The sequence below is a fragment of the Protopterus annectens genome, chromosome 3.part1 (genome assembly GCF_019279795.1).
Source record: "Protopterus annectens isolate FY-2018-M chromosome 3.part1, PAN1.0, whole genome shotgun sequence".
Lineage (NCBI taxonomy): Eukaryota > Metazoa > Chordata > Ceratodontiformes > Protopteridae > Protopterus > Protopterus annectens.
The window spans coordinates 1,836,392,703-1,836,416,338 of NC_056732.1; the positions used below are offsets into that span (position 1 = coordinate 1,836,392,703).

At 39.0% G+C, this 23,636-nt stretch overlaps 1 protein-coding gene across 1 annotated transcript in view; it reads left to right on the top strand.

The window, feature by feature from the left end:
- LOC122798731 (oocyte zinc finger protein XlCOF6-like) overlaps positions 1-20,484 on the top strand; it is a 338,042-nt gene extending 317,558 nt beyond the window's left edge. Inside the window, exon 4 of the mRNA XM_044067832.1 lies at positions 12,795-20,484. Within this exon, the coding sequence (XP_043923767.1) occupies positions 12,795-14,521 (1,727 nt within the window). The 3' untranslated portion in view covers positions 14,522-20,484. The remainder of the gene's footprint in view (positions 1-12,794) is intronic.
- The last annotated feature ends 3,152 nt before the right edge of the window (positions 20,485-23,636 follow it).

Genomic DNA, 23,636 nt, shown 5'->3' on the forward strand with positions numbered 1-23,636 from the left:
CCAGCAAAATCAAGAAGTAAACAAGATTGAAATTATATTTTTGCAATTTCAACATCATGCGTTCCAATCCGTCTGTAGCTGGGTGCATAGGTTTTCTCAAAATAGTAACTAGAGGTTGGTGGTCTGTTTTGATCTGAATAGGTTTACCATAAATATATTCATGAAACTTTGAACATGCAAACACAATTGCCAAAAGTTATTTATCTGAGCATACTGCATTTCACTGTGGATTACAGTTCTGAATGCATAGGCAACAGGTTGACCCTTTTGAAAAATGACTGCAACTAGACCAAATTTCGAAGCATCACATGAGAGTAACTTGCTTGTGAACATCATAGCATCTGAGAGTTTGTGGACTTGCAATTCTCTGTTTCTGAACATCAAATGCTCTTTGATGTTGTTCCAACCATGACCAGGCTGCAGCTTTACTTGTCCGCTCTGTGAGTGGTGCGAAAGTTAGCTTAAGTCTGGAATGAACTTGCCTAGGTAGTTAACCATACCAAGGAAACATTGTAGGGCTTTGAACATTGGCTGGAGCTGGCATCTCAAGAATAGCTGTTTCCTTGGAAAGTTCTGGTCATAAGCCTGAACTGGTGAACAAATGAACAACATAAGTGACTTATCGTAGCCAGAATTTGCATTTTTGAGGATTCAGCTTAAAATTAACTTCTCAAGCTCTTTCCAGAAATTTTCTGGGGTTTCTGTCATGCTCAGCTTCACCTTTACCTCCTATCATATCATCTACTGTAACAGTACACAGATACCCAGAAAACATTTGCTCCATTGCACGTTGGAAGACTTCACTGGCAGAATTTATCCCAAATGGCATTCTCAAAAATCTGTACCTGCCAAATCGACACAAAAAAACAGTAGCATAAATACATTTGTACAATAATTAAGTACGTTGAATACTATTGTTGATGTCAGGTTGATGTAAATAGTGTATATAGTTTAAAATGTTATGTGCAAAATACTATGGAAATTTCATATTATTTGAAAAAGAAAAGATAGTAGCATTTGGCATAAGAGCTGCAACTTCTTCGACTGTGCGCATTGGATAATGACATCTTTTCAGTGCCTTGTTCAAATCTCCTGGATCAATACATATTCTGATATCACCTTAGCTTTTCTTATGAGCTACCACCATGGAGGATAACCATTCAGTTGGAGTAGATGAATCAGTTGGACAAATCACACCTTGCATCATTTTATCGAACTTGGCTTTGACTCTGTGCTGCATGGCTACTGAAATTTTCAAGGTTGGCTGACAACTGGGCTGATACAGATCTAACTTCATGGAGTACACATCTGGAATTTATAAACTGTAAAAGAAGGCACTGGAAGACAACCAGAGCACAATCCACTTTTTAATTAAGTACACAGCAGGACACAAACATAATGCATTAACTGAATCACAGCGTTTTCATCACAGTAACTTCCTCAGATGAGTCTACCAACATCTAGAACACAGTTTATATACACAGAAAATCCCAAAGAAGCAATCAAGCAATTGGTTACCATGCCTACCCAGTAAAAGTGCTGTACTTGAAAATGTGTATGTATACAAGTGTTTAAAACAAGTAAAATGTGTAAAACAGATACAATATTGATAGCCAATAATAAAATATGTACATATATTGATTTATATTAAACTCAAAAAATCTTTAATACTTCTAAAATGGTTAAAAAGTTTAAAAATATGTTTTTCATGTTAAAACCACATGAAAAAAGCAATGCAATATCACCATCTGCTGCATGAACTGAAAATGACATTTAAAAGCAGTATAAATTTAATATGATAAATCAACAAATATATGTACATATTTTATTATTGGATATCAACACAAGTTTTGGTTACATACTCTGGAATTTGCTAGAAAGCTCTGGGGTTCCCCAGTGAGTGCTGCAGGGGTTACAGTTGCCATGTGCTTGGGCCTGTTTCTTTTATCCACATGCTGCATACTATCAACATTAGCCTTAAATGTTACTGGAAGCATGCATTTCTCATTTGTAAGCATATTTTTGTGCTTTTCTGTAAGCTCATGTAGCTGGCAAATCTCAGTGTCCATATTCAAAGTTAAATCACTGTCACAAAGCAAAATCTTTCTCACAGCATCATCTTTTAATACCACACACATGTCTGTCTTATCAGCTCATCCCTTAAATTACAAAATCTGCATGTTTTAGTTTTGTTTCTCAAATCAGTTATATATGTTGCAAATGTTTCACCAGGCTTTTGATCTCTTATGTAAATTAAGTGCCTTTCCATTATAATATTAATTTGGGGGGGTTACACATTTCTCTAAATTTTACGTTTTAAGCACTGTGGTTCTTGCCGTGACTCAGCCGGTACCACAATATGATGGTTTCTTCCTCTCCTGGAAATACAGCAGGTGCATGCACAAAGTGGGCTTCTGACCCAACTAAATTAAGCAAAATAAATGCCTTTGTGCAATCATCTTTATCAGAAAATGCAACCTGTATGTAAATATCATACTCTTGCTCAAATACTGTCAATTGTCTGCAGTGTTATCAAACACAAGTGGTCCTGGTTTTTGAAATCCGTCTGCCATGCCAACAAATTATGTCCTAACGCACTGAAAAATATGGCCCTTCTGACTATAAATGAACAAGCCCACACAGCAACTTGTAACAGCATTCAAATGCATAATAAATCGTGACATACTGTACTTGGAGAAATATTCTCTGAAATGACTGTATTTTGTGAAATAACAGTACTGTAATACTGCACAAGCATGCAAACATTTCATACACCTCGGATATCTCAGATAGCATTAATTAATACAAAAAGTACGCGCTGAGCAAAAAAATGCAGTCTTTTTCTTTATTCGATTTATGTGATTCGAACTTTATGGAAAATGTTTTAAATAGTCATTCGAATATTTCAATATCGGACATTTTACTAAGAAATTAGTTTAGTGTGTTCTGTAATATTTTGTGAATAAGAAATAATTTGAGCAAGTTTTAATACCTGAAATTCATTTCTGACCTGTTTTGTGAATTATGCTTGCAGCAGGGATGATTCACGCCTTTATATTCCTTCAGTATTAACTGAATGCCTCTTGGTCTTATATTGGAGAAACCAGATCCCATTCTGGCACTATGTCACCTGTTTCTTAGTACAGATGACGAACAGGTAAGGTAGTTCATTTAGATGCTTTATTATATAAGAACACATCAGGATGGATAGCAACATCACAAACTGTATATACATGCTTACATCTCAACAGCTTACTGCAAAATGGCAGTCGGACTCCGCACATGCTTAATGTTTATACACTTGTGCAAGCCCCTGGAAAGCTTCTTAAAGGCATACATACATAGTGCCCATTACTAATTTTATATGTAAAGCTAATTTTTCAAGCAGGTCCATACCATTCACCAACTTTCTCTCCTTTCACATCAAACAAAAACACTTTACCCATAAAACGGTAGTGCCATATTTCTCATCCTCTTAGCTCAGGAAATGTAGACAAAGCCAAATATGAGAGAACAAAAGCCCAAAAATAGGAATGGATATTAATTATCTTAGTAACTTGGGAAGTTGCTAGAGTACAGAATTTGTGCTGGCATGCATTTTCCAAAGGATATGAAGGCTGGAACTCAAGTGTCTGTCACTATATAGTGACTTCATTCATTGATTTGCCTGGGAAAAAAAAAAAAAAAACAAATTTGATGAGGAGCAGACCAACAATGTGAGGGAAAAATATGGGTATTCCATGAATATCTGGACAGTTAAGATGAATGAACGGAGTACCACTGTAAACCAAGGATAATAACTGTAACTACAGAATGAAAGTAATGCTCTCACAAGTTTTAAAAACAGTTTCACTTAGTAATCAGCAGCAAATTAATGTCATTGTGTCCTAGTAGAACCCATACTATTTGTGATTTCCATAACTCCTTTCACTATGTTATGGAGGAGGCCGCATAGCTTCATCATCATCACCACCACTGTCTTGTGATCTTCCCGCTAAGCTCAAATAAGGGCCATCCTTGTAAGGATTTAGAACTCTGACATCAGAAGTAAACCAATAACCTGGACGTCACTATCATCACTAGAAAAAAAACAGCCCAGTCCTCAGAACTACTTTCATGCACTGAACTGACAGCTTACAGTGGAGAGGCTTCCATGACATAAAAAGTCAACTGGCATTCCTGAGAGAATTACATGAAAGTGGAGTACCACATGACAAAAAAAACAGCAGAAAAACAGTGAAAAATTATCACAAACCATGAAGCAATTATGGCAAAACCACAGGACGAGACATTGCGACATTAAAACGACTAAGAAGGTAAGAAAAGTGACAAATCACTTTAAGAGAATGCTTCTAGATGGAATGCTTCTAGATGGTTCTGTCTCTTTGAAGGTTGTTAGACAGATGCACCAAGGACTTCTAAGTTTTAGTAGGTTATGTAATTGTCTGTATTTAAAACTTATGAATTATTTTGGAGTTCTTTACCCCAACTGCCCATTCAAGTGTAGTCTTGCAGTTACATGTATTGTTTAGTTTTACTTCTAGTGAAAGTTCTATGAGCATCTGGCAGGTTATGTCACGATCTATATTACATAGATGAAAAATCAAAATTACGAACGCTCAGATAAGTGAAAATGCAGGTAATCAAAATCACTATTGTGGGGGGCTCTGCCCCCTAAAAATATATTCCCACTCTGAGATCGCACTACACTAAGAAGGGCAAATTTTCTGAATTTCACTGTACCGCGATCTCGCAATATTGGTTTCAATTACCTGCATTTCCGCTCCTATGAGCATTTGAGATTTAGATTTTTCCTTGATCTGATAGGAACCCTTATGTTATTATAGTCCATTCTCATTTGGACAGTGTTTAGATGTATTAATTTTCATGTTAAAGCTGTACAATTCCTTTCCAGTTTCACTTTAGTGTCTTTGGCTGTCCCATCATCATATAGCCGTAAGACACTATACATTTCAATTTTAAAGGGTTTCTTTGAGATCAAAATTCTTCTGTACTGAAATGGGTAAAAAGATCAGGTATGATGTTCTTCGTGTTTTACTGTTGCAGTCATTATATTTGGGTAATCTGCTTGCAGGTTGCCCTGATTAACAAAGTCTTGGGTCCTGTGTCGGTTGGTGTCCCTTCTTCCATGACATCAGATCGTCAGGGGTAAAAAACATGCAGATGACGCCATTACATCAGTCTTTCTTGCCATGCGGTGCCCGAAGCAGAAGCATTTCACAAGTGCTGGTCGGCCGACTCCTGAAATTTTCGTTTTCGAGTTTCAGAACTGAAGTCTTCAACTAAAACTAAGTACCCTGTTGGGGAAACTTTTTCTTGCTCCTTACCAATGTCAGTAAAAGTTAATAATTGCATTACTTGTGGAAAGCAAATACCTCATAAAGATTTTCATTCATACTGTATCTCTTTCCTAGGCCCTGACCCCGACGTTCCTTGCTATCGGTTTTGTGCTTTATTTAATCAGCGCACTATCCATCGTAGTTATATTTTTGCCTCTAAATATTTCAGTTCTCTGTTTAATTATCTAGAAATGTCGTCACTTAGCCATCCGACTACCGGGATTCTGAAAAAACGCAAAGATAAAGACAAGAGACAGGCCGCCGAGGTCCAAAACTGCCGACGTTTCTCCTAAGCCAGTTCGCCTGTACTCAGTAAGGCACTTTCGTAGCCCCTGATACCCGCTACTTCTGATTCGCAGGCCTCTACTGAAACCCATTTGGAGTCCGGTATGCCCCAAGATGCTTCAGCTATGGAACCCGTGATTCTCTACATTGGATGGGTCCGGAGCCGCTGTGCAGGCACTGACTTCTGAGGGTGTATTCAGACCTATGGACTTGCATATTAAACAAACGCCTCCTTCACTTAGGCCTAAATCTCGAACCATGCCTAAAAAATGATGCCCAGGTCACATGCTCAGGCCTCTATCCCTAAAAAACAAATAAGAATGGCTGAAGATTTAATAACTCTAATCAGGGGTAGCCAAACCCCCCCTTTCTAAGAGGCCTAGGACTGAAGTAGTTGATGAATCCTCTGACCATGATTCTGTTTTTTTCTGATTCTTCTGATGATCTGGATTTGTCCTTCTCTACTTATGAGGATTCTGATGCAGAGGACTCCATTCCCTCTGCTTCCCCTCCAGAGGATTTTTCTTCGGGGAAACTTTACATGCTTTAAGGGAGCATTTTCACTGGGAAAGCCAGGAATTTTCTAGTTGATGTGTTCTCAGAATCCACTTTGGCCCCTGATTCCCTGCCTCCGCCTCCTAGTAAACTTGACAGATACTACAGGGTTCCAAAGTCCCACAAGTTTCTTTTTAAAAATCCTGTTGCAGATCCAGAAACTATTTCTCAGGGGCCCAAGGGCATTAAGGCTTCTACTGATAAAAAATCCTACCCCTTCTGATAGAGATTCCAGGGCGCTGGATAGATGGGATAAAAAGGTTTATACTTCTGCAACCTTGGCAATCAGATCTTTAAACTGCCAATTTCATATGTTAAAATATCAACAGCATATTATTGGACTGCTTAAAAGAAAATGATGTTGATTCCTGACTGTGTGGAAAATAAAGATTTATAGGATTTAATGCATTCTGCTGAACAAGTTAGAAAACATACTTTGCAATGTGGTTTTGATTCTTTAGAGGCCTCTTGCAGGGCTGCTGTTACTGGGTCTGTGCATAGAGGGCATGCTTGGCTTAAGGAGCAGTCTTTGCCTGATCGTGTTAAAGCTAAACTTTTGGATGCTCCTTTAAATCAGGATCACCTGTTTGGCAATAAGACTGAAGAAGTTCTTAAAAAGGCGGAAGATGAAGCTAAATCTATGCAAACTGTTAAAAGTGCAGCCTCCAAGATTTAGTAGGGACTGGCCTACTAAGAATTGGTCCTTTCCAGTCCCTTCCAGGTCCTCTCAAGCCAAACCCAGACATAGCAAAAGCCCCAGGTTTCAGTCCCAGGGGACTCTCAGAACTAAGTAGTGGGCGGCCTCTACTTCCAAATCTGGAAATAAGACACCCCCCTATGGTAAGCAGTCTCAGTGACATCCTTTTAAAATTCCCAAGCACTTGTCTTTTGATCGCCCCTTTGGGGGCAAAGATTGCTCTTCATGCAAAGAACTGGGAACTCGTAACCCAGGACAAATGGGTTTTAAATTTTGTGTCCCAGGGATACAGATTTCATTTCCACACATTGCCAACACCAAACGGGTGGCCAGACCTGCCTCCAAGCCAGTGGGCAGAGGCTCAAAAACAAGTTATTTCCCTCTTAAACATGGAGGCTATTCAGCAGTTACCAGAAGAGGAAAAGAGACAAGGTTTTTACTTCAGGCTGTTTCTGGTACCCAGAAAAGATAAATCATGGTGTCCAATCCTAGACTTGTCTACTCTAAAAATGTATAGTCATACCCTTTGGTAAAAACAAGGTAACCCCAAGTTACCACATAGGTGGCAATCCATTAAGCACAGAAGAGATTATCAGGGACTCGGGGACCCAAGTTGACAGTAACCTTTCTTTTGACACTCACATTGCCAAAGTGGTTAGGAGGACCTTCTACATTGCCCACCTGATTATGAAGGGATTCACATCCAGATCAAGGGAGGTTATTGTTCCCCTGTACTCTTCACTTATCAGACCAATGATTGAGTACAATGCCCCATTCGGAATGTATCTTACCCGACACCTGCAGCAATTGGAAAGACCCCAAAAGTTCCTCACCAAAAGGATAAAGGGGCTCAAAAATATGCCATATGCTGCCCGACTGAAGAAACTCCAGCTCTATTCAGTCGCATACCATCTGCTCTGAGGTGACCTGTGCCTGACATACAAGGCCATGTCCAACCCGGAATTAATGGACATGCTCCACCTCAAAAAATCCAAATCCACCATAGCCACAAGAGCAAGAGACTTAAACCTCAACACGGATATAAATAGGACGTGCTGGAGGGACAGATTCATCACCCAGAGACTCCCTATGCTGTGGAACAGAATCCCAGTCCATGTGAGACAGCACCTCGCTGGCTCTGTTCAAGAGGAATCTTGACCAGTGGATGGGAGATCGTAGGTTTACCCCGGGGATAATCTCTGTATCACTGCTGGACAGAGGCACGGCAAACTAATGGGTATAGTATTCTTCAACATAAGGGGTGGTGAAAGCCACACAACTCTGGCTAGGCTTATAAATGCCCTAGGGCAGATAGCCTAGTATGAACCTATGAACCTAAACACCATTCTGGAGATTCCAAAATTCAAGATGCTGACTCTTCATTTACTTCCTATGCTAGGTAAAGACACCTGGTTGGCAACTCTAGATTTAAAAGAAGCATACCTGCACATCCCAATCGGGGAATCTTGCAGAAGATACCTACGCTTCAAAGCAGGCTACTTGCATTATCAGTTCTCTGCACTGCCCTTTGGCTTGTCTACTGCGCCCAGGGTATTCACAAAGTGCCTGGCTCCAGTTGTTGCACTTTGCAGGCAAAGAAATATTCAAATATATCCATACCTGGATGATTGTCTAATTCAGGCAGAAAACTAGGGCATACTTTTAAATCATCTGGCATTTGTAAAAAGGGTTCTAATTTGTCTGGGGTACACCATGAATGAAAAGAAATTACAACTGGTACCCTGTCAACAGATTATATTCCTGGGTGCAAGCTTGAATACAGCTGCTCAGATGGCCTTCCTCATGCCAGAAAAAAACAATTCATTTGGTAACTTACTTCAAACAAGTGGCCACAAAAACCCTGCTATCTGTAAGCCTTGGGGTTCATGGCCTCCTGCATTCTTCTAATTCCATATGCAAGATTGCATATGAGGAAACGTGGTATCTAAAAAGTGTATGGAGTCAACATTATCACAACCTGGAAACAATGATTTCTATCATACCTTGCCTATGCCTTGAGTTCCTATGGTGGGAAGAGGCCTTCCACCAAAACAAGGGGTTACCATTCATACTAACCCCTGCCTCCCAAACCCTAACTACAGATGCATCAGACTATGCATGGAAGCTCAACTGGCAGGGAAGTGCATTCAGGGCAAATGGAACCCAAATCAAATGAACCTACATATCAATCAAAAATAAATGTTCCAGGACATCTAATGGTAAAGACAGAACACCACGGTTATGTGGTACGTAAACAAGCAGGGGGGTAACATTCCTACACCCTTTGCAGACTAGCCATGGCATTGTGGAACACTACCTTTGAACTACCAAGTGCATCTACAAGCTCAATTCCTGCCAGGAAAATTGAATACACTGGCAGACAGACTAAGCAGAAATCTCATGGACCCACACGAGTGGAAACTGGAACCACAGATGTTCAACATGTTGACAAGCGAATGGAGGAGCCCAGACATCAATCCATTTGCCTCCCCCCAGAACTACCAGTTGGGCAAGTTTTGCACAAGGACTCTCCACAAACAAGCCTGGAAAGTGGACAACTCTGTCTTTCAGCTGGAAAGACCTATCAGTCTGCGCCTTCCCCCCTCTGCCTCTGCTCTCCAAAGTTCTACTAAAAGTCACACAGGACAAACCAAAGATGATTCTGATTGCTCCAGACTGGCTGCGCCAGCACTGGTACCCCCTCCTGCGCAGTGTCACAATTATCTCCATGGCACCTGCCTCAGACCCCTTCCATGCTGTCTCAGCAGGAGAATCAAATTCTACACACTCAGCTTCCAACATTGAACCTTGCAGCCTGGCTAATCACTTAATTTCACTTTTGTCATCCCTCAGCAAACCTGTGATGGCTGTCATCTTGGAGGCAAGGAGACCTAGTACTAAAAAATGTTATGCTCACAAGTGGAAAAGATTCTGTGCTTGGAGCCAATCTTTAGAGATGAGCACAGTATTACCCAATTTACCTCTGATTTTGCAATACTTAACTGAGATGCTTCACAAGGGCCTGTCCTTTTCCTCCATTAAAATCAACACCTCAACTATTTCAGCTCATTATAAAACAGAACCTCTTCTCTCATCCTCTGCTCAAGCAGTATCTCAGAGGGGCAAAAAACTTGAGACCACCCAGGAGAGCTCCAACCCCTTTCTGGGACCTTATCTTTGTTTTGGAGAAACTCACTCTACCTCCTTTCGAGCAAGCTGCTACTGCAGATTTAAAATTTCTTTCTTGGAAAACAGCTTTCCTTAGCTATTACTTTAGCTAGAAGGATATCTGAATTACAGGCCCTTATGGCAGTGGAGCCTTTCATCATCTTTCATGCGGACATGGTATCTTTGAGGACCAATCCTTCATGCCCAAGGTAGTTTCCAATGTGGCTCTTAATCAGTCCATTCATTTGCCAACCTTCTTTCCCAATCCACAGAACAAAGGGGACTGGATTCTGCATTCCTTGGATGTGCACAGACAACTCAGATTTTACTTGGACAAGACTAAACCTTGAAGAAAATCTGAACAACTGCTGGTAGCATTTGCTGCAGGGCAGAGGGGAAGGCTATTTCAAAACAAACCATTTCTAAATGGATAAGCCATTGCATTTGTTTCTGCTATAAGCACCATGGAAAACCTATCCCCCAGGGGATCAGATCTCACTCCACCAGGGCTGCATCTACTTCTACAGCCTTTCTCAGAGGTGTTCCCACCAGGGACATCCTAGAAGCTGCTACCTGGATCTCTGTACATACTTTCACCAAGCATTATCATTTTACCAATTTTCTCTAAATCCACAGCTGGCTTTGCCACTGCTGTCTTGCGGGGCCTTATAGTTGGCCTTAATGCTGTATAATCTCCTCCTCCCAACCATAGCTTTGGGAATCTACCCAAATGTAATGACTGCAACAGTGAAGCATGAAGGACATAGTACAGTTGTGTACACTTACCATAAATGTAGCTGTTTGAGTTTCACTGTTGCAGTCCTGGTTACCCTCACTCCAGCCCCCCTGACTTCTGTTGTCTATACCTCTATTCTTGTTTACCATGCTTAAAGCTTTCTGGTGTATTTGCTTTTTAGAGGTGTAACCTTGTATATAGTTGCTTCCCATTATGGGGGCACCTGACATCTGGGGCAAGAAAAACTGATAAAATGGTGTCGGCTGCATGTTTTATACTCCTGACGACCTGACGTCATGGAAGAAGGGACAGCAACCGACGCAGGACCCAAGACTTTGTTAAATCAGGCTGACTGAGGGCAACCTGCCAGCAGATTACCCAAATGTAATGACTGCAACAGTGAATACATTCTAACATCTACATTTATGGTAAGTGTACACAACTGCACTTTATGGTACCATACATTTGGCTTTGTCAGTCCACAGGGACAAGCTTATTGTATCTTGTAGATTTGTATCTTTCACAATTGTTCACAGTCATCTCAAAATCCTGTAGACATCTGGGATATGTGTTGCCTCAGCTCACCAACCTTTGTAGTCATTAGAGGTATATCTGAATCAGCTGTGGATTTTTATTTTTTCTTCTCTGCAATGTTCCCATCTTCTATGATCGCAAAAATACACGTTCAACCAAATGGTTTTGATTTTCTTGGTCAGTGTAATGTCTTGACGTTTCCATTGCTGCCTCACAGTGCATAGTTCTAGGCTTGGGTGTCTTCTGTATGGCGTATGCATTTTCTCCCATCGCATTGAGTTTTATCAAGTTCGCTAATTTCCTCCAACATCTCAAAAAGACCATTCAAAGGTGAAGTTAGGGTTCTTCAAATGTACTCTGTGTGTGTGTGTGTGTGTGTGTGTGTGTGTGTGTGTGTGTGTGTGTGTGTGTGTGTGTGTGTGTGTGTGTGTGTGTGTGTCCTGTGTTAGACTGCCATCTTGTACAGAAATAGTTAATCTGCCTTGCAGACGCGGAGTGCAGGCTTCAACTCGCATTTTCATCACAACTCTGTTGGATAAAGCAGATGTCCTTCCTTATCACTGTTGCAGTATACATTACATAGGAATAAATGAATATCTGAAATGTTATTTCAATTCTGTCTTGGAAACCTGGACTAGTGGATGGCAGAACAGTGGTGTTAAGGTAGGGTAGTGGATGGCAGAATGCGGGGAACTTCTGAATGATGCAAGTAAAAATTGAGATGGCTGGTATAACAAAAAATATTCTGTTTGTCATAATGTCTTATGTTTCCCTTTTACTTGAAAAAGAAATTGAATGATGTGATTCTTCACTTCTTTTTTCCATCAAGACCATTGTGTTTTTGCTTTGTGTTTTTGATACTTTCAGAAAATGATGTTTTAGTGTATGTAATCAAGTTTGATTTTCTCTACACTGGGTGTACTTCACTGCCATATGTGCTTGTTATGGTGTTGAAGTGTTTGTTTATTACTGATGCTACTGGAAGATCGTGAAATAAAAAGGAAAAAAAAGTTTCTAATTAACCCCAGTGTTATGCTGTGTAAATATGTTTAGAAATGTAAAAGGGGTGCAGGCACCTTATCCTTCTGCAAAACTTTTTTTTTTATTTTACATTTTTGTTTTATTTTTGATGCATTGAAAGTTGATGTATGTGTATTGACAAAACAGGATCTAATGAATATTACTTGCATTAGATTGACATAAACTCCTAATATAAGTCTAAAATGTAAACAGAAAAAAACATTTAATGTTGTTAGATGGAGTTACTGTTAGAATGCTGATGCATATAGAAGGGCTGGACTTTGTGCATCTCACATTCATTATTGAACACTACCACAATTCATTCTGTACTTAGAAATGAAAAAATAAAAAAGGCTGCATGTAGTAACTTTTATAATTTCTATGTTATCAAACGTGTAGTGTGGATCGGTATATGCTAATATTTTTTTTTTCTTTTAAGTCAGCAGAAATACAGACTTCAGTAAAATTCAGAGCAGACAGTCATCACGTGGGAAATCCCTACATTCTAAGTGTGAGAAGGCTTTTCCAGATATAATGTCCAGCACAGGGCATGGAGTAGTGCATACTGGAAGTCAACAGTATAACTGTGTGGATAGCAAAGAGGTCAACAATAAAATTGAATCAAAAATACTCCTGGAAACAAATGACAAGTTTCTACAAACTAATGGAGGGGAAATGCCATGCAAATTAATTAACTGCAGCAAACAAATCACTTTTCGCAGTAACCGTTTAACAGATCAGTCGTGTGACAGTGTGAAGAGAGAAATAAACGGACTGGTAAAAGAAGAGCAGTTAATCAGTGGAGTGGATGCCAAGCATGACACTGATTCTGTAGATAACAATAGTTCAGTGGATCATCCAGTTAGTCATAGTGGACAGAAACTCCACACATGTGCTACATGTGGCAAAATGTTTAAACAGAGGTGTGCCATGAATAGCCATCGGTTAGTTCACACTGGTGAAAAACCCTTTCGATGTATCACGTGCAACATAGGTTTTGTATATAAAACAAGTCTGACAAGGCATCATAAGTGCATCCACGCTGAGCAAAAGCAATTCAAATGTATAGCATGTGGCAAGGGTTTTAATTACAAAGAGGGCTTGGCGAAGCATCAGCGTTGCATGAAAGACCAGTTACACATTAAATTAATATATGGTGAGACTTTTGCACAGAAGTCTATCATGTTAGAACCTGCAGACAAAAACAAGCTCTTCCCATGTCCTAAATGTGGCAAATGGTTTACAAAGAAGTCCACCGTGGAAAGCCATTTGTTAATTCACACTGGTGAAAAACCCTTTCGATGCGCCACATGTGGCATAGGTTTTATATATAAATCAAGTCTGAAAAAGCATCACCAAGTTACTCACTTGGGAGTGAAACCTTACAAATGTACCACATGTGGCAAAAGTTTTATGAACAAGTATAACTTTCTGAGGCATGAGGGTACCAAAGTGGAGAAAAGCATCTGTGAGTCAATCCGTAGAAAGAGACTCTCACAGAAGCTTAGCCTGATAAAACCACCAGAGAAAAAGAATCCTCCCAGCGAACAGAAATTCTACCCATGTGCCACATGTGGCAAAAACTTTAAACATAAGTGTATTATGGAAACCCATCGGTTAGTTCACACTGGTGATAGACCCTTTCGATGCACCACATGTGACATAGGTTTTGTATATAAAACAAGTCTAACAAGACATAATAAGATTTTACATACTGAGCAGAGTTTGTTCCAATGTACCACATGTGGCAAGAGTTTTAGGTACAAAGTGACCTTTGAAAGGCATCAGGTTACCCATGTGGACCAAGATCCCTTGAATTCAATATGCGACAAGAAATGTGCACAGCAGGGTAGCACGATAAATCATCAGTTTGTCCACACACCCAATGAATGCTCTATGTTTGACAAAGGATCTATACTTAAGAGCAGTTTGGAAATGCATAATACTAACCATACTGGTGAGCAGTCATGTGAACGTAACACATTTGTTAATGAGGCAAGCCATGTAGCATGCGAGAGTATCCATACCAACCAGAAGCCCTATACGTGTACCACATGCAATAAAGGATTTACACGCAAAAACAGTCTGGCAGCTCATGCGAGCACCCATTCAGGGCAGCACAGTTGGCCCCCCCACACTAGAAGGAAAGTCTGCAAAAATTCATAGACCAAGTAAGAAACTGTAGAGTTGGACTGTTGTGGATATGCAAAAATTACAGAATTTCCAGACAGATGGTATGTAGCAAGAGTTAAACAGAAATTAGAGGAAAGAAAAATACTTGCACAACAAAAAACTATTAAAAGCTGCCTATAAGATACTTAATGCAACTAATCAGAGAGAAACATTGTCTAGATGAAGAAACATTGGGCCACCTGGCAAAGGAAACTGCACAGGAAGTGAGAAAAGATACAGAAAAAAGTTTTTGAAAGTTATAAAAACAAAGATGGATGCTCGAAAGGAAGAGATTTGATGTGGTGTAACGTTTATATAGAGAAGAAAGCTTAGTTAAACAATGCAAAAAATGCTGCTCCAAAGACATTTGAAGAGAAATACAGGTAAAGACACCAGGATAGGGTAACTTTCACAGTAGAAAAATAAGATCACAAAGGGGGAATATGATAAAGAAGATAAGAGACAAAGTAAATGCAAAGTGCACGTCATCTGTGAAGTGAAGGATTTAGTGTGAAAGCTGCAGCATAGTCAGTATCGCAACATAATGGGCAAATAAGTCACCAGATGGACGACCAATAGATGCAGCAGAGATGCATTTGAAAACCCCCACATGGCGATGTTCTGCAGCCCTTCTGTAGGAGATCTAGCAAAAGTAGAATTAGAATTGCACAGCAAGGTAAAAGAATAAGAAACAGTGGAGAGATTGACATTGGTAACATTGCAACATGATGGACCAATGAAGCCCCAAGTGCAGGAGCAACAGATGGAGCAGGATGCATGTTCTGGAATCTTCCATAGCAAGCTCGCACAATAGTCCAGTTAGAACTGCAAAACAATGGAAATATCAGAAAATAGAGAGGGCAGAAGGTATTCTCAGTGTCCAAATGAAAACGATCTAAGGGAAGACTTGATTTATGTGATAAAGATAGTCAGGCATATTAAGATATATATGAAAAAATTAATTAGAGAAAGCAAGACCCAACATGTTGCAAGACTAGTAAAACAGAAGAGCACCTTTATCAGGAATGTTGAGAGAACTATATGTGGCAGAAATAAATAGGATAACTTTCTGTGCAGCCACACTAGTAACAGATGAAGTATTACCAGAAAAATCCATTGTAACAAAGGAAAGGAAGAGAACGAGTTGAATGCCACCATAGAAGCAATGAAGAGAGAAACCTGTAAAGCAATTAAGATGGGAAATATCACTGTTAGAAGCTTACGGAAAAGGGAAACTATCAACCAAAATTCTGACAAGGACAGATGTAGTAAAAGCCGCAGCAAATGTTATCAAAAAGGCCATGATTTATCAGACACCATCTCCAATAATAAACTAAAAATATTACCACAAAACAGAAACTCTTAGGAGGTCTGCAGATAAATGTAAAGGGAAAGTACAAATTAAGAAGTTCATGGACATCCCAAAAAGGTTTTACAGAGAATTTGAAAACAAAGGAATAGAAATACCATCCCTCAAAAATGGGTACATTTTGGGAAGCATTTATGAAAATCCTGTTGAACATAATAAAGATGCTGAATGGATAGAAGAACTGAAAGTAAACATTTCTAGTATAGACAATACGAAATGGAATGAAATAACCAGAGAAACTCAGACAAAATTAAGGAAAACTAATTTGAAAACACCAGACCCAGATGTCATACCAAACTCTTGGCTAAAACTATTTTCATCTTTTTTTTACAAAGAAATAGCCATGGGTAAAAAGTATTTATATGTGCAACTCAAACAGTTACGGACCTGGTGAACAACAGGAAAAATTTACAAACCTGGTGAACAACAGGAAAAATTTACAAACCTGGTGAACAACAGGAAAAATTATGCTCCTCAAAGTAATTCTTCATTCCAATGCAAGAACTATTGCCCTCTGACAATATATTAATTATATACTGGAGTTGATGCTGATAGAGTTTATAGCCATCTAGAAAAAAGCCATGGCGATAGAACAAAAAGTTAATAAAAGTGATATGGAACAAAGGATCGTCTATTAGACGTAAAAAAGGAAGCATTCAGCAGCTTCCCACATTCATGGATAAAATGCTTACAGCGGTATAAAGCACACTACATTGATCAGTTACATTACAAGACTGGGAACTGAGTTGTGATAAATGGCAAATATTATACCAGGGATAAAAATACACAAGGGGATATTCCAGGGTGATTCTTGTGTTATCACTGCTGTTTAACCCATTAAGCCATTTACTTAATAGACTAGACTATGCATTGGTTACAGCTTAAAGTTCAGAAACCAACACTGTTCATAGACATTTCATCTGTTTTTGTTGATGATTAAAACTGTATAATTTATCAGATGAGGATACAAAAGCACAGCTGCAAATGTTCAGCAGGTTTTCAGATATAAAAATGACATTTCGTCTTGATAATTGTGCAAATGCAACATTTATAAAAGGAAAGTTGCAGCATCAAGAAGATAACACACCGGGGCAGTGGGGCAGGGGTGTGATATTAAACTTGAACAGGAGGGTGTGTATAAATATTTAGGGCTAAATGAAAGTATGACAATAAAATGTGAACAAATAAAATTGTAGCTTAGTAAGGAATACTAAAGCTGATATGAAAACTGCCTTGATATCTAGGAATAAAGTCAAAGCTATAAATTAGTTTTCTCTTCCTGTTGTAACTTAAGTTTTGGTATGATTGACCCTACAAAGTATTGAATCAGTTAGACAAGGAAACAAGAAAAATTATTCATGCTTATTAAACATATAAAAATCAGTACATACCAATATTATATATTCAATTTCTTGGAAGGAGTATGGGTCATATCAAAAGTTGAGTACATGTGTAGGTCTGCAACTGTATGACTGCATATTTGCTGACTTCATCAGATTCCATTTACCTTTCTAAAGTGCAAAGGGAAGTCTAAGATGACATCCATACTTAGTTAAGGAGAAACATCAGAATGGAATGTGAATGGAATAAACAACACGTAAACATGAATCACACAACAACTGAAAGTGCCAAAAAACAAAAAGAATGCAAAGAAAAGGACCAGAAGAAAAAAAAAATTGGAAAGCCCACAAGTATAGTGATAAGTAAATAAAATTCCTGGAACAATCCAGACTAATATTGGTCTCCCAGGATAGTGTGCTGTATACATATGTTAGTTTACAAAGCGTATAGAAACAGAGGAAGAGACAAATGCAGGTCAGAACTGGAGAAAGAGTTGCACATCTCATTGCTGGGTTTGAAGCACTCATGGCTGACGGTCCGTCTATGGAAAAGTGCAATAATGTAGCAAGACTGTTGTGTTGGGGGGGGTTGTGCAAACAGTACTACACAGATAGCTGCGAAACATTGGAAATGTGAAGTTCTGCTCATACAAAATCACCCAGAACTAACAGCTGAAAAAATTATATAGCTATAGTAGTCCAAGAAAAAAGACAAAAGTAGCATTAATCATATAAATTGCTACACCCAGCAAATCTAGATGCTTAAGTGCTGAAAGACATAAGTCATAAAGCACCAGGATTTGCAAGCAGAAGCAAGAGCAGTGTGGAAGAAAGGTACCCAAACAGTTCCAATAGCAGCAGGAGCAGCAAGACTAATAGAAAAGAATTTGCGATCATACTTAAATATTCATCCAGTACATGTGATCCCATGTGTACTGCAGAAAAAGGTAATCCTCTGGGTGCTGACAAGGAGTACTTAGCAAACATCAAAGACTAAAACAATACTAATTTCATGCCCTCTAATCATATCCTAACTTAGGAATGGGGTCCATTCCTGTCATGCTCTTAAAAACCCAAAACGTTTGTAGAATTAAAAAAACGAAGCTATGGCAAAGATCAAAGCCTGAAGTAATACAGATTTCATGATCCTTAACTACACCCTTACTTATGAAACTGCATCCTGGAGCACTTAGAATGGAAAAACAGGTAATATAGATCTGTCCATGATTCTGCAAACGAGAGTAGTGTGACCGTTCATCAGAGTATTCTGTTGAAGTAGCAGCTAGAGACTTGTATATGCACGTATGTTTTTAAGAATGATTTTACATGTGTAACCATGTAGAAACATGCTACAGTATCCATGCTTCACCTTTCTGTATTTCTGTCAATTTAGTTTTGTGTAATTGACTGGCCAAAGAAATAAGTTCAGTGAAAAACTAAAACTGCTAAACTAGTCCTTTCTATATGTAAGCAGTTTGTGGTATGATAGTATATGTGTCTACAGTGGTAAAACTAACCCACACACATGCTGACATTCTGATATTTAGACATAATGCAAATTCTGAATTCTGAAGAAAAATGCAAAAGCGTCCTTCCTCAGAGAGGCTAGAGCAATTTAATGAAACGAGAGACTAAACAAAACAAGAAATGTTAACAAAACACGTTTTAAAAAAGTTCCAACAAAAATGATGAAAAATATAGATCAAGTTCATGAGAAAACTGGTTTATCAGAGCAGTCATATGCTGAACTAGATCTGACACAAGGAAAAGTGATGTTAAGCAGAAAGACTGCAGACATTATATTAAGTGTTAGATGATTCAAAAAACAGAATAAATGGTTCAATATTTCTATGCAGAGAAAAACAGTAACATCACAAGGCTGATGTGCTGGAAATCATGAAGCACTATGGCATACAAGTTAAATAGCAGGAAAAAAACATTGCAAACATGAGCAATAAAGAATAATAGAAAGCGAGATAAATTTTAAATTAGATCACCCTATATCAGTTGCTGAGAAGAAATGACAAAGTATTGTTGATAATGAAATGACAATCAGTGAAAATAACATCTAGCGACTTCATTGTCTAATGTACTGAGAAGTGTGTAAATTCACTATTTAAAAATAGTTGTAATGGCTGTTAAAAGCTGCACTGTGATCTGTGGCGGATGTCAGTAAGCATTGATACAGAGCAGTTAACATCTGTTTTGGTTTGTTTGATACATCTCAAAAGATTAGCTGTATTTCCTAAAGCAGATTTCAACACATGAAGTGCTAAAGATAGAATTGTGGGTTTTGCTTATGACCGTTCCCCTAGCTCTCAGTTTTTATCAGCAGTTTTTAGAGCTTGCACTGACTGTGTACATGCCGAAATGTTTTTGTACCAGATTTTATTTATTTTATTATTATTGAACAATGCCTACTTAAGTACTTCAGAAAGTAAAGCAATGGCCATATTAAGTCCCCAATCTTAAACATTTTATTCGCGCTCATTGGGTAGTTCACTACCCTTAAGTAATCCTTTGATTTTTCTATCCTAATACTAATGACCACATTACGAAACCCTAAGCAATAACAATAGTGATTTTTTTTTTTTTTTTTTTTACAAACAAACCTGCCAACTATTGAGCCCTGTCTGAGACTTGAACACATTCATTCCCATGTACTAAATTCCCCTGCAATGGTGAAATCTGTCCAGACAGGACATTACCCAGGCAGCCATGAGGGAACTTAATGTCTTAAGGTATCCCCTAACAGGAGTAAAAACTGCCCAGAAAGGACGTCATCCAAGCAGCCATGAGAGTAAGCTTAGTGTCTTTATCTGTTCCCTGACATCCATCTGCATACTGTGAATTTTAGCACCCAACACCATGACCTGGTTAGTTTGTCTCATCATACAGACTAAGGTCTACTTTGCTTATTCTCAGCCATGGCTAGGGCTCTGACTTATCTCTATCTGGGGCTGGAAGGTATCTGAATTAGCTTGTCCTCCGTCAAAAGGCTCCAGGCATCAGAAGCCTATCTCCGGATGTAGCCTGTAGAGTAATTTTTCCCCTGCTGTGACCTCACCTCCTTGTTCAAGTTAGCAGAAACCCTTAGGAATTGATCAGGAATTTATCAGGCATGGAAATCAAACGATATGGAGTAAAAACAAGTAGCAGCAGTGCAAAGAAGAATACAAAGAACATTGTTTAAGTTGCTATGGATTATTGTGTGATTTCTGAATAAATATTTGTTTTGTTGAAAAAAATGGTGCTGTTCTAATTAATTTGATTTTAAAACCTTAGCTATGTTTAATGTTTTGTAGAGATTCTGACGTCCAGCTAAATGAATAAATTGTTTATTTTATTTTTTTTTTTTATATTTGTCTTTGTTTACCAGGAAAGTCCAACTGGGCAAAGCCAATTTTTAGTGGAGTCCTGGGGAGAGAAGTTCTAGCAGAAATATTTAAGGTGCTCATGACAAAACAATTTTTTATAAAGATGTATTATATAGACCGTTATCTAGATAAAATAGGTAACTGTTCTAACATGGCATTGTACAAAGATAAAACGGTTATTTCGACTGTGTTGACATTGTGCATGAAATTAAAGTCCAAATCTGACTATCTTACTATAAGAGGTGAAGAGTTTAGCTTAGGGTTGTAAGACTAGGTGAAGCATATAGTAGGGTTGGAAGAAGGTAGGTTGATGCTTGTGCATTATCAGTCAGGTAGTATTTGGTTCTGTAGACTGAGCCGACTTTCTGGTGTGTGCATTTTTTTTTTTTTTTAACTGCTTGCCATATTTTGTCAGATGTCAACTTACTGTAAGGACAACCATAAGTTTTCTTTGGGTACAGCTACAGTTTTTGTGTTGTTGGATGAGGTTATTTTGAAACATTGTGTTTCATGCTGGGTATTCTTTAGGATTGGTGAGCATATTTTTTTTTTTAGGATTTAAGACATTTGCATCTTGTAGCCAACTTTCAGTACAAGTGATAGAACGTTGGGAGATGTTGAAGTGGTGGCAGATATGGATCTGCACATACATGAGGGGTGAGTCATCAGCAGATTGACCTGTGCTAGTGAGGTGAGTGGCAGTATGTAGTTTTATAAAATGTTGGATTGCGATGGAACCTAATATCTTTGTGGGACACTGCCAATGACTAGTAGAAAGGAGAAATAGTTTCCATTTATGGAACTGTGAAGACTGGTAGAGATGGGTGAAGGCTGCCAGCCTAGCCAGATAGAAGATTCTATCATTTGTAAATATGAATGTTGAAATACAAGCTTGTCTTCTTAAATGAAAGAATATGCTGTGAAATGTTGAACTTAAAACAATGTGGCAACATTGCCATCTGCTGTAGAAAGCTAAGTCAAGCATTTCTTATTGGTCCTTTGAAATTAAAATGATTTCATCACTGCCTTTGATGTTTACAATTCGGCTCCAGCCAGGCTAGATGAAGGCTTCCTGCCTACTGTTTTAAGGCTAAAATTAATGACCAGAATTTACATGTGGAATGGCCTTTATTGCTCTAAGTGTAAAATAATGTAAATGCAGTTTCTGCCAGCCTGGGAACACCAGGAAAGTGTAAAATGATGTAATGTTTTATCAGAACTGCAGTTTCAATTTAAACAGAGAACCAGAAGGCATTAAGCATTTTTGTCTGGATCATCCAACTCACAGCACTCTGCCTTGCTCTGTGTAAGTAAGTTATTTTAGAAGTGTGTCTTCTTTTAGAGATAGCTAGAATTAGAAAAGTTTAGACTGTGTTTTTCTGTGATGTCAGAACTGTACTACTGAATTATTTTAAGTATTTCTGTGTGATCTCGGAGCTCTTGACTAGCACTGGACTGTGTAGTAAAAAGTATTGTCTTGTGGTTTTAATTCTTTATTATTAAATAATTTATTGTTAAATATTTTGAAACCTTTTAAGTGTGGCTGGTTTGTGTAAAGATAATCTAAGCTCTTAGGAGTACTTGCATGCCTTTGGTAAATCTGTACAAAGCCACTCTAATAGCTTTAGCCATGGACTATACTACCAACTGGATAATAGTAATAGGCAGTAATAATTGAACACCCTTTTAAGGGGCTTTGAGTAGCTGATAAGTATCAGTTGGGTGGTGGCAGTAATTACTACCGTATAGTCTGAGTAAAAGGGGCACAGCTGGAGAACCTGTGCCAGCCTTCCCCAGAAGTGTCTGTGTGGTTGTATAAACTCTTATCTCAAAGTGTCTGTGTGCCAGTTACTTGGGCAGGGACATGAAGCACTGGTTGGGCAGAGAGGGTGTTTGAGATTATAGCTTGCCCAGCTAGGCTGAGATCTGGACCCTATAGCTGTGCCTGTGGGGAGTCTTATTGGGGACTGGAGAGCAAGGGAGCAACCAGCCCCGGGATGACTGTAATCTCTGTGTGCTCTTAAGGGAAATTACACTTTACTGTGTGTATTTGTTATCCTTTCATCATATATGAGACACCTTCTCTGGTGTTAGTGGTGAGGATTGAGGCTCCTTGATTGCTGGGCTAGGGCACGGGTGTCGCACATTAATTGGTGGCAGTGGTTGGGATATCCTTGCATATTAATTGTTTGGCAGAGGTGGGATATCCACATCGCATATTGATTAGTTGGCAAATACTAACTGGCTTGTAATGGTGTTGGTCGAGTGAATCCTGTAACTTGTGTACAGTGAGCTTTGAAGGTATTTTGTACTCTAAAACAGCCACGCAGTGAATACTCAGAGTTCAGATGACAATTGTTTTATTTCTTTTGTTAGCTTAGTCAGGGTGAGCAGACAGCATGTCAGTAGAGGAGTATGGAAAGCTGACAAGGAGCCAGCTGGCGGAGATGTGCCAGGCTAGGGGACTGGTGCATGGAACCTGACTAAGGCAGACCTGATTGCAGCCTTAAGGTTACAGTTGCATCAGAAAACCGCAACCAGGAGGACAATCAGACTGGCAGTGGAGATGTAATACCCTTGGAGAATGGACAGCTCAATCTTTCTGCAGTGGACTTAAAAATCCAGCTGGAGCTAAAGAGATTTCAGTTGGAGGCCAGGCATGTGGAATTAGAAGCAGCTGAGAGACTGAGGCATCTAGAGAGTGAGGAGAATGAAAAACTGCTATGCTTAGAAGCTGAGGAAAAAGAAAAGGCAGAGGCAGCATGAGAAGGAGATGCTGACTCTTTGCCAGAGCCATGGAGGTAATGTGGAAGAGAGTAACTGGACCCCAGAAGCACAAAAGGTCAGTAATTTTTTTCCGCAGTTTAGAGAGGGAGATAATTTTGATAGTTTCATTCATATGTTTGAGAGGATATGTACACAGTATGAAGTTGACTGAGGGCTCTGGGTACGGTTCCTGATCCTCTTACTCCATGGTAAAGCTGTTAACTGTTCTGTCCAAAATGTCGCTGACGTTGCATGTT